The sequence below is a fragment of the Patiria miniata genome, unplaced genomic scaffold, assembly GCF_015706575.1.
Source record: "Patiria miniata isolate m_02_andy unplaced genomic scaffold, ASM1570657v1 HiC_scaffold_1, whole genome shotgun sequence".
Taxonomy (NCBI): domain Eukaryota; kingdom Metazoa; phylum Echinodermata; class Asteroidea; order Valvatida; family Asterinidae; genus Patiria; species Patiria miniata.
Genome location: NW_024037047.1, coordinates 32,371,907 through 32,386,497, shown reverse-complemented (window position 1 = coordinate 32,386,497; position 14,591 = coordinate 32,371,907). Strand labels below are relative to the sequence as shown.

Genomic DNA, 14,591 nt, shown 5'->3' with positions numbered 1-14,591 from the left:
TATCATACAGTTATGATATACAGTTAAATACTTCTGTCAAAAAAATTGACTTATTTTAACCTGGAATCTTCAAAGTTGGACACCCAAACAGCACTGTTAGCAGGCGGAGCCGAATTGAGACCACGCCGCGTTTTAGAAAATGCCGGTAACAGTCGTCAAATTCAAACTAGTTCATGACTCAGCAAAAAGTTCGCCCCTCGTATACAATCCGAGTGCAAAATCGTCGTTGAATTTCAAGTTTTCTAAATAAAAGCAATGGATATTAATCATCAACTAGTTTTTTAAAGTGTTTAATAAGCAATTAGCAGTTAATAAAACCTATATTATACTCGGAAATACTCGGACACTATCCGATTGTCGACGAAATGAATTCGGCAAACTTCGGACAGTTTCGGAAAAAGGAGGAATTCCTGCCGTTTTAGTCACGTGATGTATATTGTAATACATTGCATTACCGGAGGCTACCTGACCTAAGATTCATCAGGAATAGTCGGAATCTTTTGGTCTGGGAACCAGACTAACAACTTTGGGGATATCAATTTTGTATTAATATGTCACAACCACTGTTTGAAATAGAGGTTATTTGACCAAAGTATCGTCTTTATACACTGTTCAGAAATGAACGAATGCGATGATGAATCGACGAACGATTGCGATGCCAACGCTGAATGTGTGGATTTGGATGATGGTTACGATTGCGTTTGCAAAGATGGATTCAATATGGACGAGGCTACAGGGAGTTGCCAAAGTAACATTGTTTTTCTTCAGTTTGTTGTATATTTCCCCGTCAACCCCACTTTTTTTCGCGAACTACGCGTTTAAATGGTTAAAGTGTCCCCTATAGTGTATATAGAAGAGGATTTTGTCTCGTTCGTGTAGCTGCAAGATTATTTCACTTCAAGTTTTATGATTTTCCTGCAATGTGATTTCGAAAGGTGTAACAATGCCAGTTGAAACATAATTGTTTCATCACAAATTCTTTTTTTTTTTTTTCATACAGTATTTATTGTTCGTACGTGAACAAGCTTGCTATAACTACGATAATTTCGGGGATTGGGAACAAAGTAGGGGATGTAACTTGTGTATTAATGTCACAACCACTGCTTAGAAAGGAGGTTATTTGACAAAAAGTATCGTCTTTTTAATATACACTATTCAGGAATGAACGAATGCGATACTGACTCGATGAACGACTGCGATGCCAACGCCGACTGTGTGGATTTGGTTGATGGTTACGATTGCATTTGCAAGGAGGGATTCAATATGGACGAGGCTACAGGGAATTGCACAAGTATATTTGTTTCAGTTTGTTGTGTATTTTCCCGTCAACTCCACTCTTTTCGTGAACTACACGTTTAGCGGTTAAGTGTCCTCTATAATGTATTTAGTCTATAAAGCCGTTTGGATTATTTGCATAGCATGGAATTCTGTTAGTGCTATCAGTGATGCGTCTTCCCTTATTAAAAGGAAAAATGAGATCGGAGGTCATGAAAAAAATCTTTGGGACAAGACTTCATGACGTTTTGTAGAAATGTCTACATAATTGAAAATTAATATCATGGCAAGAATACCCACAATTTAGATATGGGTAAAAAAGTGGTGTTTTGAATAGTTAATTACTCCTCTTATTATCTTTCAATAGGATGCACAAAGTGCATTGACCCCTCGAAGGTCAACAGAGGTCAGACATGAGATTCCCTTCATAGGAAACTCTTTTCATAGCATGAGCAACTTACCATTATGACTTGGGTCTTGAAAACGTTGGGGTTTAAATGGGTAAATCGTAAAAATAACTTTAAACAGAGTTAGTGCAGTTAATACAAAGGTAGTTGACCTCTGGAAGGCCATCAGAGTCAATTGTGAAATTTGTCCGCATTTGGTCGTTATTTACATTGTATGAAAACTATACATTGACTAAGATCATATGAAAGTGATGTTTTCAAGAACAATAGGTATAAATAGAGATTTCAAAGGTCATTGACCCCTTAAAGGTCACCAGGGGTCAGATATGAACAACCTCCATATCTAAAAAAAAAATTGTTATGGTGTGAAGACTTCACATGCCAAGTTTCAAGCTTTTATCATAAATTGCACAATTCTGTCCGTCTTTATACACTGTTTAGGAATAAACGAATGTGATGATGAATCGACGAACGATTGCGATGCCAACGCCGAGTGTGTGGATTTGGTTGATGGTTACGATTGCATTTGCAAGGATGGATTCACTGTGGACGAGGCTACAGGGCGTTGCCAAAGTAACTATTTTTCAGTTTATGTATTTTCCCGTCAACTCCACTCTTTTCGTGAACTACGCGTTTAGTGGTTTAAAGTGTCATCTGTAATGTATATAGAAGAGGATTTTATTCATTCATATAGCTCCAAGATTAGTTTACTACAAGTTTTATGATTTTGCTTGCGATGTCATTACTCCGAAAGGTGTATTACATTGACAGTTGAAACATAATTGCACCTCGAATTTTTTAGGTTATATAGACTTGACAATATTGAAGATTTCACCACGTGACCAATTGACAATGTCACTACACGAGAAGCATCTCGTTTGACTGACTGACTGTCTTGCTGACTGTCTTGCTCCCCGTCGATTGTGACTTATTGTAGATTGGTGAAGAGATCCGAGCAGTAGCATCGTATAGGAGTACCCCTAAAAAAGCATGCATGAAAGGGATCCGGTGAATAGTTATTCTGAATCATTGAAAAACAAGCACGATTGCACAATAAGCTCTGGCGACAAATGTGACGCCGATTACATACATGGAGCACCATACTCTTGGTCAATTTTCGGGACAGACAGACAGACGGACCATCCAACCAACCGACCACCAAGTGAAACGCATAAGCTCCAGCATGCCAGAGCTTAAAATCACGTTAACCTGTATGTGAACAAGCTTGCTATAACTGCGATATTTTTCGGGGATTGCGAACAAAGTTAGGTATATATATTAATATTAATGTCACATTCACTGGTTGGAATAGAGATTATTTGACAAAAAGTATCGCCTTTATACACTGTTCAGGAATAAACGAATGCGATGATGACTCGACGAACGACTGCGATGCTAACGCTGTCTGTGTGGACTTGCTTGACGGTTACGATTGCATTTGCAAGGATGGATTCAATGTGGACGAGGCTACAGGGAGTTGCCAAAGTAACTATATTTTTTCAGTTTGTTATGTATTTTCCCGTCAACTCCACTCTATTCATGACTGTCACTTGTGACTGATTGTAGATTGGTGAAGACAGCCGAACATTAGCATCGTATTGGATTACCCTTAATAAATCATGCATCAAAGAGATCCGGTGAATAGTCATTTCAGATCAATGAAAAAACAAGTGCAAGTGCACAATAAGCTCTGGCGCAAAACTGCGACGCCGATAGCACACATGGAACACCATACTTTTGGTCAAATTTTCGGGACAGACAGAAAGATAGACCATCCGACCGACCGAAAACAAGTGACATGTTTAAGCTCCTCCAAAGCTTAAAAATGCACTTTCACTTTCGGACTAACTGGACAACACATTAAAAAATGGTGGTTATAGAAACACTTTTGGACTCACCTTTATTTCCCACATGTTTAGTCTATAAAGCCGTTTAGATTATTAGCATAGCACGACATTTTCTGAAGGTGTGCCTTTTCTTGTTTATAATTAGAAATCAACTGCATTTATTGTTCATACCCATCTGACAGAGAGTAACCTAGATGGGAGTGTTGGTATAAGCAATGCAGTTGTAGCTGTATGTGTCGTCGTGGCTTTGTTGATCATGGCGGTAGTCGCGCTCGCTGTCTTCGCTCTTCTGAGCTTCAAGAGAAATCGTGGACAGGCATCGGTGACACAGAACGCAATGCTTAGCACGGAAGCGGCAGAGTCAGCGGTTGCAATGGTGAGTCTAGACTGGGGACTTCTCTGCAGCCCCACCCACTGCGCACGTTGCCAACGTCGGCACAAGGTGTTATGACCAATCACAGCCGTGATTTATGTCCGACATGCGTGCAAGAAATGTCCGACATTGCGTGCACGCGCGTATGACGCGTGCTGCTGGAGCATGCGGTAAAGCATTGCAGGAAGCACCTGTTAATCACACTTGATCGGTGTGTTTCTCAAACATAGATATAATATGGGTAGACTGGTTCCCTGACTCTCCATTGTCCTTTGGACTTAATATGTGGGGACAGGTAGCTTAAAATTGCCCAAAAAATTTTGTTTCTTAATTTATTCATCCACATTTATTTCCATTTTATAATTCTTTAAATACAAGTTAATATTGATCAACAACTCGGTGTTTAATGAGCGGAAAAAAATATTAAGCTTGTTTTTGCCATTGAAATGGATTTTTCTATAGACCCCCATTCGATCAAAATATAATAATTCTCCCATGCAACCTAAATCGGACGCACCTTGCGTCCTTCTAATTTGTACAGTCCGTGCAATCAGACATCTTGCTGTTAATATAGAGCTCGTCTCAGAAAGCTGGGTAAGTAATCAACGATATTGAGCACTGATTCTTGCTATTTACTTTTGCACGATCCGATGTTTGGTGCTTCGCAGCCTTTGCTAAGATGTTGACCGTATTGTTTTCCAGCTCGTAACATCATACGAAGACAGGATCGCACAGGCTGCGGCGGTCTCTTACGAGAGTATCAGACAACGTGATCTGGCATCAAAGGGGGGTGGTCTCCCGAGCTGGGCTCAACCGTGGGAGATCCTATGGAGCGATCTGTTGCTGGATGATGAGGTACTGGGAAGAGGGAACTTTGGAGAAGTCAGATCAGGGGCCGTCAGGATTGGAGGCAAGGTGACCCGAGCGGCCATCAAAATGATCAAAGGTAGCATGAGTTACTCTCCAACAAAGCCAGGCAAGCCTGGTACTTTCCACAGCGAACGAATTTAGTATTTTTTCCCCAATTGATTCAGAATGGTTATTCACTTAAAATGTTTTTCCTGTAATTAGATTTACACAATAGGCCGTCTAGCCCATTCGTTGGCATTAGGGGGTCCTATACGATAGCACTGCCCAGCTCACAAGTGACAGTCAGTGAGTCATGAAGTCAGTGCGCAAGATAGGGGGAAGAGAAAACGAGGCTGGTTCTCTGGGACCAGCAAAAATAAATGGATAATTTTTAGAGACTTTAATTTGCATAGCTTTAGGCTTGGATATTACCTTAAGCAACACTTCTCTCCCTGGCGCCACAAACTGAGGTGTAAGTATATGGCTATGACTGGGCATGATGTGGACACCCCTTTCTATTATGTAATAGCCGAGTTTCTCAGAAAGTTGAATTTTATTTTTTTGTTATTTAGAGCAATCGTCAAGTTCTGAAAAGGACGACTTTATGCAAGAGTTGGAGACCATGTCCTCTATCGGCCATCATGTTAATATCGTTTGCCTCTTCGGGGCATGCAAGCATCAAGGTAATGCCACCACACATTTAATGTTCATTCTCCGAGCAAAGGCAACAGGGTTAGCCTTAGAGGAAACATTTTATTGGCCACATAATTTAAAGTGTCTCTGAAAGTTTAATATTTCTTACAGGCTGAGGAGGTGTAATGTAAAATGTGCACTCTATGAAATACGGACTCCCTGGTTGCATTGCACATGACTCAGTGGAGATATTTAAGGTGAAATAGAACAGATTCCATAGGAGTCTAAACTCCACAGAACACCGTAACTTGTTGTGCAAAAGTATTAAGTAAACATAGGCTACTTTGTGTTTTTGTAACAGTTATTTTTAAATGATGTTTAGAAAATGTGGACTACTTTATTCTCAACATTGACTTAGTATGAGTCATGTAGATCTCAATAAACTTCACCTTTCATTTGTAAATCTCTGGTTAATTGACATTACTTTCTGGATAATGAAAGTAAAAATTTGCGTTTACATTTTACCCAAACAAATCATCGTTGCTTTGCTTATGAAACTGCTACATATTAAATATACATTTACATGTAATACGAAACTCCTTCTCGTGTTCCGTAAGATAAAACTGAACAAATTGGGGCAGAGGATACTCTGTACACTTCCTCTTTGACCTCTCAATTATGCTGATATCTTACAAAGATGTGTTGTACGTCGCCTTGGAATATCTTCCCTACGGCGATCTGCGCAGCTACCTGCGGACGGCTCGCTCACAGTCAGACTCAGACGAGGATGCCTTGTCTTCCGGTCAGCTGGTCCAGTTTGCTCTGGATGTTGCCAAGGGAATGGAACACCTTGCTCAAGCGGGGGTAAGTCGATGTTCTGTTCCTTGTGCCTGGTGATACATTCATTCCGCCTGAATGTGTTTTTTTTTTCAGTGAGAAAATAAAAGGTATATGTATCAGGCTTTCTTTCTCAGATAATAGTATACAAATATTGAGTGGCTCAGAGTAAAATGGGAGGAATATTATCGCAAGGTAAAATCGGGCCTTTTCCATTTCACGAGGCGAAGCCGAGTGTACTTGAAAAGTTCTTACCGAGCGATAATATTCCTCCCATTTCACAATTTAAATCCACTCAATATTTGTTTTATATAACTGACATATAGATCCATGTCATTTGATGTACTTAAACTTTTATTTCAATACAAATTGGTGGAAAATATATTTCTCTATTCCAAACCACCCCTTCACGAAAATGTTTGAACTCAACTCTGCAGTGCCAGTATACACATATTGGGTGGCTCAGAGTGAAATGGGAGGAATATTATCGCAAGGTTAAAATCTTGACTTTTCCATTTCACGAGACGAAGCCGAGCGAACTGGAAAAGTCCAGATTTTACCGAGCGATAATATTCCACCCATTCCACAATTTTAAGCCACTCAATGACTCATATAATTTTGTTTTATATAACTGACATATAGATCCATGTCATTAGATATACTTGATCCTTTATTTCAATAAAAAATTGGTGGAAAATGTGTTTCTCTCTTCCAAACCACCCCTTCGCAAAATGTTTGAATCCAACTCTGTAGCACCCTCTCAATACGCGCTACGCGCAACGCTGAACGCGCACACCAGCATGCATTTGCACACAAATACCGCGTCATTGAACAAGAATGATCCTAACTGTTCAATAGTATTTCCCATTCCCCACGGGCGAATGGGACTTATTGAGCCCCGGTGTGAATGGGAGTAATGACGAATGTCACGTGATGTGAGTTCCACCAATCAAATGACAAGGATCTGTATGTTGGTTATATAATTATTGCTCCTATTCACGCTGCGGCTCCAAAAGTACTATCCGCCCATGGGGAATGGGAAATACTATTGAACAGTTAGGATCATGACGCGGTATTTGTGTGCAAATGCACGCTGGTGTGCGCGTTCAGCATTGCGCGTAGCGCGTATTGTTCCAAAGAGCCAGCGCTACAGCGTTGGGTTCAAACATTTTCGTGAAGGGGTGGTTTTGAAGAGAGAAATACATTTTCCTCCAGTTTTGTATTGAAATAAAAGTTCAAATATATCAAATGAAAAGGATCCACATGTCAGTTATATAAAACAAATATTGAGTGGCCTTAAATTGTGAAATGGGAGGAATATTATCGCTCGGTAAAATCCGAACTTTTCCAGTTCACTCGGCTTTGCCTCGTGAAATGGAAAAGTTCAGATTTTACCTTGCGATAATGTTTCTCCCATTCCACGCTGAGCCACTCAATATTTGTATACTTTTAAGCCCTGCCCAATGACATTTTGACAGATTACAAGCGCGTATCCGGTTCGTTAGTGTGACGTCATCTCAATTCAACTATGCGTACTTCACACGGTGTTGCACTGCCTAGCACAAATGGAACCGGAATTTAACGCAACTCGATCGTTTATCCAATGAGCGCTTGTTATCAGTGGTGCGCGCGCGTGTATGACTTTTTACTAACGAACCGGATCTATACGCGCGCGTCTATGTGATACGGTGCTGTTGCCTACGTGCTTACAGGGTCGGGGCTTGTCTGACCGATCCATCGATGATTTCTTATCGTTCTTTTTGAAAGGTGATTCACCGTGATTTGGCCGCGAGAAACATTCTGGTTGGAGAAGCGTTGGTTGCGAAGGTCTCTGATTTTGGACTGTCTAGAGGGGAAGATGTCTACGTGCAGATGTCATCGGTATGTATTCATTTATTCACATGACCATTATATGTTGTCACGGGTTAAGGTCGGTTTATACTTCATGCAAATGCAAATGCTATGGGAATATGAAGTCACGAAGCATTCGCTGCGAAATTCGCCAGAGTTGAAATATGTTCAACTTTTGCGAATTCGAAGCGCGAAAAAAACCCTGACGTCACAAATTCGCGTACGCGTTCGCTTTCGCGCCGAATATGAAACGGCCTTTGTGCCATGAACTGAAACTATCTTTTGTTGCTGTTGTGGAAACATTTCTGGATGCTACTACAGTTTCCATTCCACTCACCTTGCTGTCGCAGAAACAGACCCAACACATTTGGAGGAAGAATTGTTGTCTACAGCTTGGAAGGAATTCTTCAATGACAGAGATCTTGATCCCGAGTTTTGGAATTCATGTGGTTTTCAGTGGTTCTTGGATCGCAGAAGGTCCTATTTGTCGCCATGTACAGACCACCAAGTGCCAATGGTGACCAGGCGCGGTTCTACAGGGGGGGCTAGGGGGCTGTAGCCCCCCCCCCCCCCAAATTTTGTCTAGCCCCCCAAAATAAATTTCGTAAAAAAAAATGCATTAGCAAAAAGAATGATTGTGATGTACATGCGAACGGTCTCCCCAAAAGAAGAAATAGCAGTGACAAGGGTGCATTAGTTAATATATTATGAATGATTTTAGGATTTTATTGGCGCTTCCCATTGAAAATATGGCAAGAGCCCCCCCCCCCCCCCCCCCCCCCCCCCCCCCCCCCTTATTGATTTTCGGAGGCCTAAGTGTCTGGGAAAAATAACCGGTCAACATTTCAGCACGCCTCCCTGAAAAAAATTCTGGATCCACCGTGCTAGCCCCCCCAAAATATTGGTTCTAGAACCGCGCCTGATGGTGACATTATCAGCTACCTAGCTAGACTCAACCACTTTGCTAATGATTTTCAAATTCAGTGCCCAAACAGCGGTTCTACTTCTACAGATAATGCTGGTCGTCGAACTCGTGAGCTATGCAACTCTCTTGGAGTGACTCAGATAGTTACTCAACCAACGAGGGAAGATCAGATTCTCGACCTGGTTCTGACTGATCTGGAATCCACCTCGACAACACTTTCCAAGGCTGGGAACATCAGACCACAATCCTGTCTTAGTTAAGCTGGATGTCCCTCTCTACACAGACAAGCATCACATACAGACGGAAGGTGCTGCGATACGACAAGGCCGACTACTGGGGTATGAGAAGCTACCTTTCTTCTCTGGACTCGTACCTATATCTGAAACGCGTTGACCCAGAAGAGGCTTGTAGCTATATGTCACTAACATCATCTGTGACGCAATGGATATCTATATCCCTAGCAAGCTTGTTTCCAATAAGACACGAGACAAAGTATGCATGGTTCAATGATCTTTGCAAAAAGAGCACCAATCAAGAAGCGCCGCTTCTTCAGGAAACGGAAGATAAAAACACTCACGAAAACAGGGACAAGTTTGCAGAAGGTAGAAAGGAATACAATCAGAGAGAGAGAAAGAAGCAAAAAAAAAATTTCAGACGGCAGCCTCAGTAGTAAAAAGTGGTGGAATACAGTCAATACCTTGTCTGGAAGAGTAACAAGAAACCATATACCAGTCCTAAAAGAAGACAACCTAGTATACACCACAGCCAATGGGAAAGCTGATAAAACTGGTCCAGACCTTTGCAAAGAAATGTCAGCTAGAGGATGCAGAGGAGCCTGTACCTGAGGTTCAGCCGACAACAACAACCTCCAAGGACAGTATCTTTTAAACCCAAAGATATTAAAGGCTCCTGAGAAACTTACATAAACTAGCCAGACCACCCAGCCATCTTTTTGAGCTCTGCTTCTCACATGGATTATTTCCAGGCCAATGGAAAACTGCATCGGTTATACTGATATACAGGAGGGACTTGAAATCTGATCCACGTATCTATAAACCGTCCCATCTCTCTTCTCAGTAACATCAGCAAGGTTATGGAGGCGGTTATACAGACTAAACTTCAAAAATACCTGCTGCAAAGCCAACTTACATCAGGCAGACGGTTTGGATTTAGACCCCACCATATCACAGGCAACATTCTTAAAATACTTTCTCAGCTATAGTCTAATGCACTGGGCAGAGGCTATGAAGTGCGTCTTATAGCTTTGGACATCATAGGTGCATTTGACAGAGTGCGGCACGACGCGGCCTCTGCTCGAAGCTCAAGGGAAAAGGAGTCTCTGGCAAATTGCTTGTTTAGATTGACATAATATCCATCATAGTGGTTCTATCTGGCCAGCCAGTCCTCGTGTACAACTTCGATAATTGCGTCTGTACCCCCAGGGATCTACGCTGGGCCCATTTCTGTTCTCCGTCTTCATAGATGATCTGGGAGATGAGTGCGGGTACACACTGTGCCTATATGCGGATGACTCCACCCTCTACTGCGAGATTATATCAGGTGATGACCCTGAGGCCATATATAACAGCTAGCCTGAATAGGAACCTGGACAGAATGAGGATCTGGGCAGACAGATGAAGCGTGGTCTTCGAACCAACGAAGTGCAATGCCCTTACAATTTTCAGAAAGAGGAACCCAGACTAGCTGAGAAAGATGAGCTGGAAATCTTGGGTGTCACAGTTGTAAGAAACTCACTTGGGCAAAGCACATTCCCAACTGTTCTGCTAGAGCTGGACAGAAGCTGGGAGCTTTAAGGAGATGTTGCTAACAAGCTGGATGAAAAAGAAAAGCGAATATCTACAAGGCACAGGTTCGCAGTGTTTTGAATACGCATCTCTATGCTAGATAAGTGCTTCCACCATCACACTTGATCTATATAGGCTCCTCGATAAAATCCAAAAGCTCTCCGCATCATCGGTGTGGCCGAACAGGAGGCAAGAGTGAATCTCAACTTTCCATCTCTTCATCATAGGCGTCAAGTGGCTGCTACAACAGTTCTGTACAAGATGCATGGCAGTCTTTTTCCATCAGACTTGAAGGCTATGCTACACACCTATTGTTCACCTTAGCATTTAAACAAAATGTAAACAAATGTACACAAAATTAAAATGCAGTGTGAAAAATGGTAAGCAGAATATAAGGAATCACAGGTCAAAGCCACCCAGAGAATGGTAACCGCCCTTCTTCGTTCAATGCGGTGTCTATCTTTCTGACAGGTACCATCTGTGTATTTCTTCCAAATTACAGAAGCGGGTTCCCCTTCGTTGGTTAGCAATCGAGTCCGTCAGGCACAATACATACACCACCAAGAGTGATGTGTAAGTTTGTTTCTCTGTCGTGTATTGCAGACGAGTAGCGTATCCAGCTTTTTGTGTCAGGGTGGGTAAAATGACTATATCGACGTATGAATTAACAGTCTGAAGGCCCTCTCAAAAATACTGTCATTTTTTAATTGTTTAATGACGCCATCAAATGCGCAGGGGGGAGGGGGAAGTTGGCCCTTGGTGCCCTACCTCCTGCGCTGGATTTTTTTAGATTATGTTATTGATTATTTTTTTTCATTCGGATTTGTGCCTGCTTCCTCCCTTCTCAGCCAAGAATAATGAATACCTTTTAATTAATTAATTAAGTTTTATTTTGTTCACTTAGGTGGTCGTTTGGAATACTTCTGTGGGAAATAGCCACTGTTGGTAAGCTATTACAACCCAATATTATGAACAATGGGATTTGTATACCACCTAAATACTTAGATAGAATAATGAAATAAAGTAAACAGAGAAACATCATTTTCCATTTAATCATAATAACATTCATAATAGGCTATACATTGAGTTTTAACATTGAACAATATTAAATTACACAGATTAGTTTTCTACAAAACAAACAGGAGTTCATAATAGCTGTGACCACGTAGACATTTTCAGGGACAACGTTAATTTTTGTATCATCTACTAAAATTGTTGCTGGTCTCAGAAGGCAAGCCTATTTTGGCACCTGTCTTACGGACTGGCTGAACATTATCAGAATCATTCATAACACTTCGAATAAACACAATTTCTCCTTTATAAATCTCTCCTCGTGTGATTGCTTTCTTTTGAAGGGGGAACTCCCTACCCGACCATTGACAGCGATTCTTTGCCCGGAAAGCTGCTGCAAGGATACCGCATGGCTAAGCCGAGCAACTGTGATGACCACAGGTATTAAGAACAGTGTAAAAGGTTTCCAAAAGAAGAACAGAATTTAGCTTTCTAAAAGGAAAGTAACAATATTACTCACTGATCGGTAAATGTACTTGTTTAACGATCGTAAAGAATAAATGCATCGTCTGTGCTGATCATCTCATCCATTGCGAAGTGTATGGTTCTTCATTGAACAATGATATATATGGGTCGTTTGTGTATCCTTTCGGTTTAGTCGTGTCCAGCACGTATTATATGTCTGTGCTCAGGTGAGTAGGCATACACAGCGTCATGGGGAAGTTTTTTTATTGTTAGGCAAATTAGGACCGAGTTATGGGGACTTTCTGCTGTCCCCATAGCATTTCGGTCCCCACAAATACCTTGCACAGACGAGTGTAGGTCCCCACAATTACGGAACAAGAAGGTGTGTACTTTCGGTGTAACAAGGGCAAGCGACCGTTGCTCCTGGTTCAAGTAGCACTTTCTCTTCAGTACATTTCAGCCCTTTTTATAAGAATTGTCAATAAAAAGAATTAAAATACTGATAATTAAAACACGACGGTTAGGATTTAATGACATTGCGTATGGCTATGTTTGAAAGTAAGCCTTAAGGATAGACCTATGCAAGAATTTCGTCCGTACTAACATTGACATATCACACATTCAATAGAACTTTCACTTTCAAAATAAAGTTATGTAGTTTGGAACAGACGACTTGCCTTTAAACTATATATTGATTGATTTTTCTCTTAAACATGTACTTAAATCATAGGCGCGATGACGATGATCGGGTGAGGATCAGACGAAAGAAAAAAAAAGTTGGATTCAATTCATTTCAATGTAGGCAGACTGATTTTTGAATTTTAGAAAATGGCACGAATAACCGATCAGCCTTTCCACTCACAGTTTGTTTTTGGTTCTTTTGCTATAGTTATGCTCTGATGCACAAGTGCTGGGACGAGGATCCTAATAATAGGCCAACCTTCACCGAGTTGGTCACCATCTTGAGTGGCATGGCATTGAATAACACCAATAGTGTGAGTTGGACTTCACCTAAAAATAAGCACTCGTAACTTTATCTAAAAACTTAACTAAAGTAGCTGTACTGAATGCTATATTTACTAAGGAGTTCTACTATTAAAGATCAATTAGACTCACGAAGCCAGAGCAGAACAGAAAATCAACCCTAAATCATTAGAAATCCATTGAAAACGAACCGCAGATTTTAACGTACCTTAGCTGCGCCGTGAGGTCTGTGGTAGACCAGTGTTCATTATCAAAAATACCCATAATCTTTGCTACCCCATGTTGCGATTCCAACTTGACTGTTGGTTTATATTTTGATATCCTGCTTAGTTTATATTGAAGACATGTTCCTTTTCCCGATGAAAAGAAAGTTGCCACTTGAAAATGCGGGAAAGTCGATAATTAACGAATGAGGGCGTTGTTACGACGCCATTTTGGGGAGTAATAGATATGTGTTTCTAGACTTGTCCCTGTCCTCCCCCCCCCCCCTTCCAATAAAATATGGGGACCGGGAGCTAGTTCCCATTTAAGGCCATTGATTGGATAACCTTTGAACGTGAGGAGTATGATTGTTTTTTTTTTAAATGATGATTACAGCATTGCGCATGGATGACAGTTGAACACATGCGACTTAAAAAAAAGAGACCCTTACCATACCCAGTACGCAAAATAGCCAGTGTCTTCACGAAGGCATTTTCGAGCATTTCAACTGTATAGGTTTCAAAATACTGAAAATAGTGCCCCTCTCTTTATTGAGAAGTACTCTGGCAACAACGATCAATACGCCAAGATTATTCAAGGGTTAATGTTTCCCCTTTTATTTCGCAGACGTATATGGCGATGGACAGCATCAGGTATATCAATTGGAGCGCCATTCGCCCCGAGTTTGATGACAAATGAGAGTTTACCAAAGCAAAGAAAGGCGTGGTGTCTGCTTCTCTTCGTAACGCTGGTTAAGTCAACTCGAGGATTGAAAGAAGGCAGGGCGAAGATGAATTAATTTCTAAAATGTTTGTGTATATTGGTTGTTCTGCTATTACGCTGAAGAAACGTGATAGGCCTATAGTTTCCCAGTGATACTATAAAAATAGAGCCTTCTTAACTATCAAGATCTGGCTACCGTATGTTCTTCAGACTGCAGATCACCAATAATAATTCAGAATCTTAGAACAAAAGCAAATATCTATTTTCTAAATCAAAACTTATTTTGAAGCTATGTACAATGCTGTTTTTGCTGATTAGATATGCTTATTTCATCTATGGAATGGTGTACAAATAATGAATGTTTATGAGTGCAATGGTTAGAATATATTTTCATGAGTTGAATGG

General features: G+C 40.9%; 1 protein-coding gene across 1 annotated transcript in view; it reads left to right on the top strand.

Annotated features, from left to right (window-relative positions):
* The window catches only part of LOC119732938 (proto-oncogene tyrosine-protein kinase receptor Ret-like), a 22,250-nt gene extending 7,659 nt beyond the window's left edge, over positions 1 to 14,591 (top strand). The window contains exons 2-12 of the mRNA XM_038206526.1: positions 2,124 to 2,255; positions 3,712 to 3,905; positions 4,605 to 4,848; positions 5,324 to 5,434; positions 6,082 to 6,248; positions 7,989 to 8,102; positions 11,305 to 11,375; positions 11,707 to 11,747; positions 12,158 to 12,254; positions 13,168 to 13,273; positions 14,091 to 14,591. Coding sequence (XP_038062454.1) covers positions 2,124 to 2,255; positions 3,712 to 3,905; positions 4,605 to 4,848; positions 5,324 to 5,434; positions 6,082 to 6,248; positions 7,989 to 8,102; positions 11,305 to 11,375; positions 11,707 to 11,747; positions 12,158 to 12,254; positions 13,168 to 13,273; positions 14,091 to 14,162 — 1,349 coding nt within the window. The 3' untranslated portion in view covers positions 14,163 to 14,591. The remainder of the gene's footprint in view (positions 1 to 2,123; positions 2,256 to 3,711; positions 3,906 to 4,604; positions 4,849 to 5,323; positions 5,435 to 6,081; positions 6,249 to 7,988; positions 8,103 to 11,304; positions 11,376 to 11,706; positions 11,748 to 12,157; positions 12,255 to 13,167; positions 13,274 to 14,090) is intronic.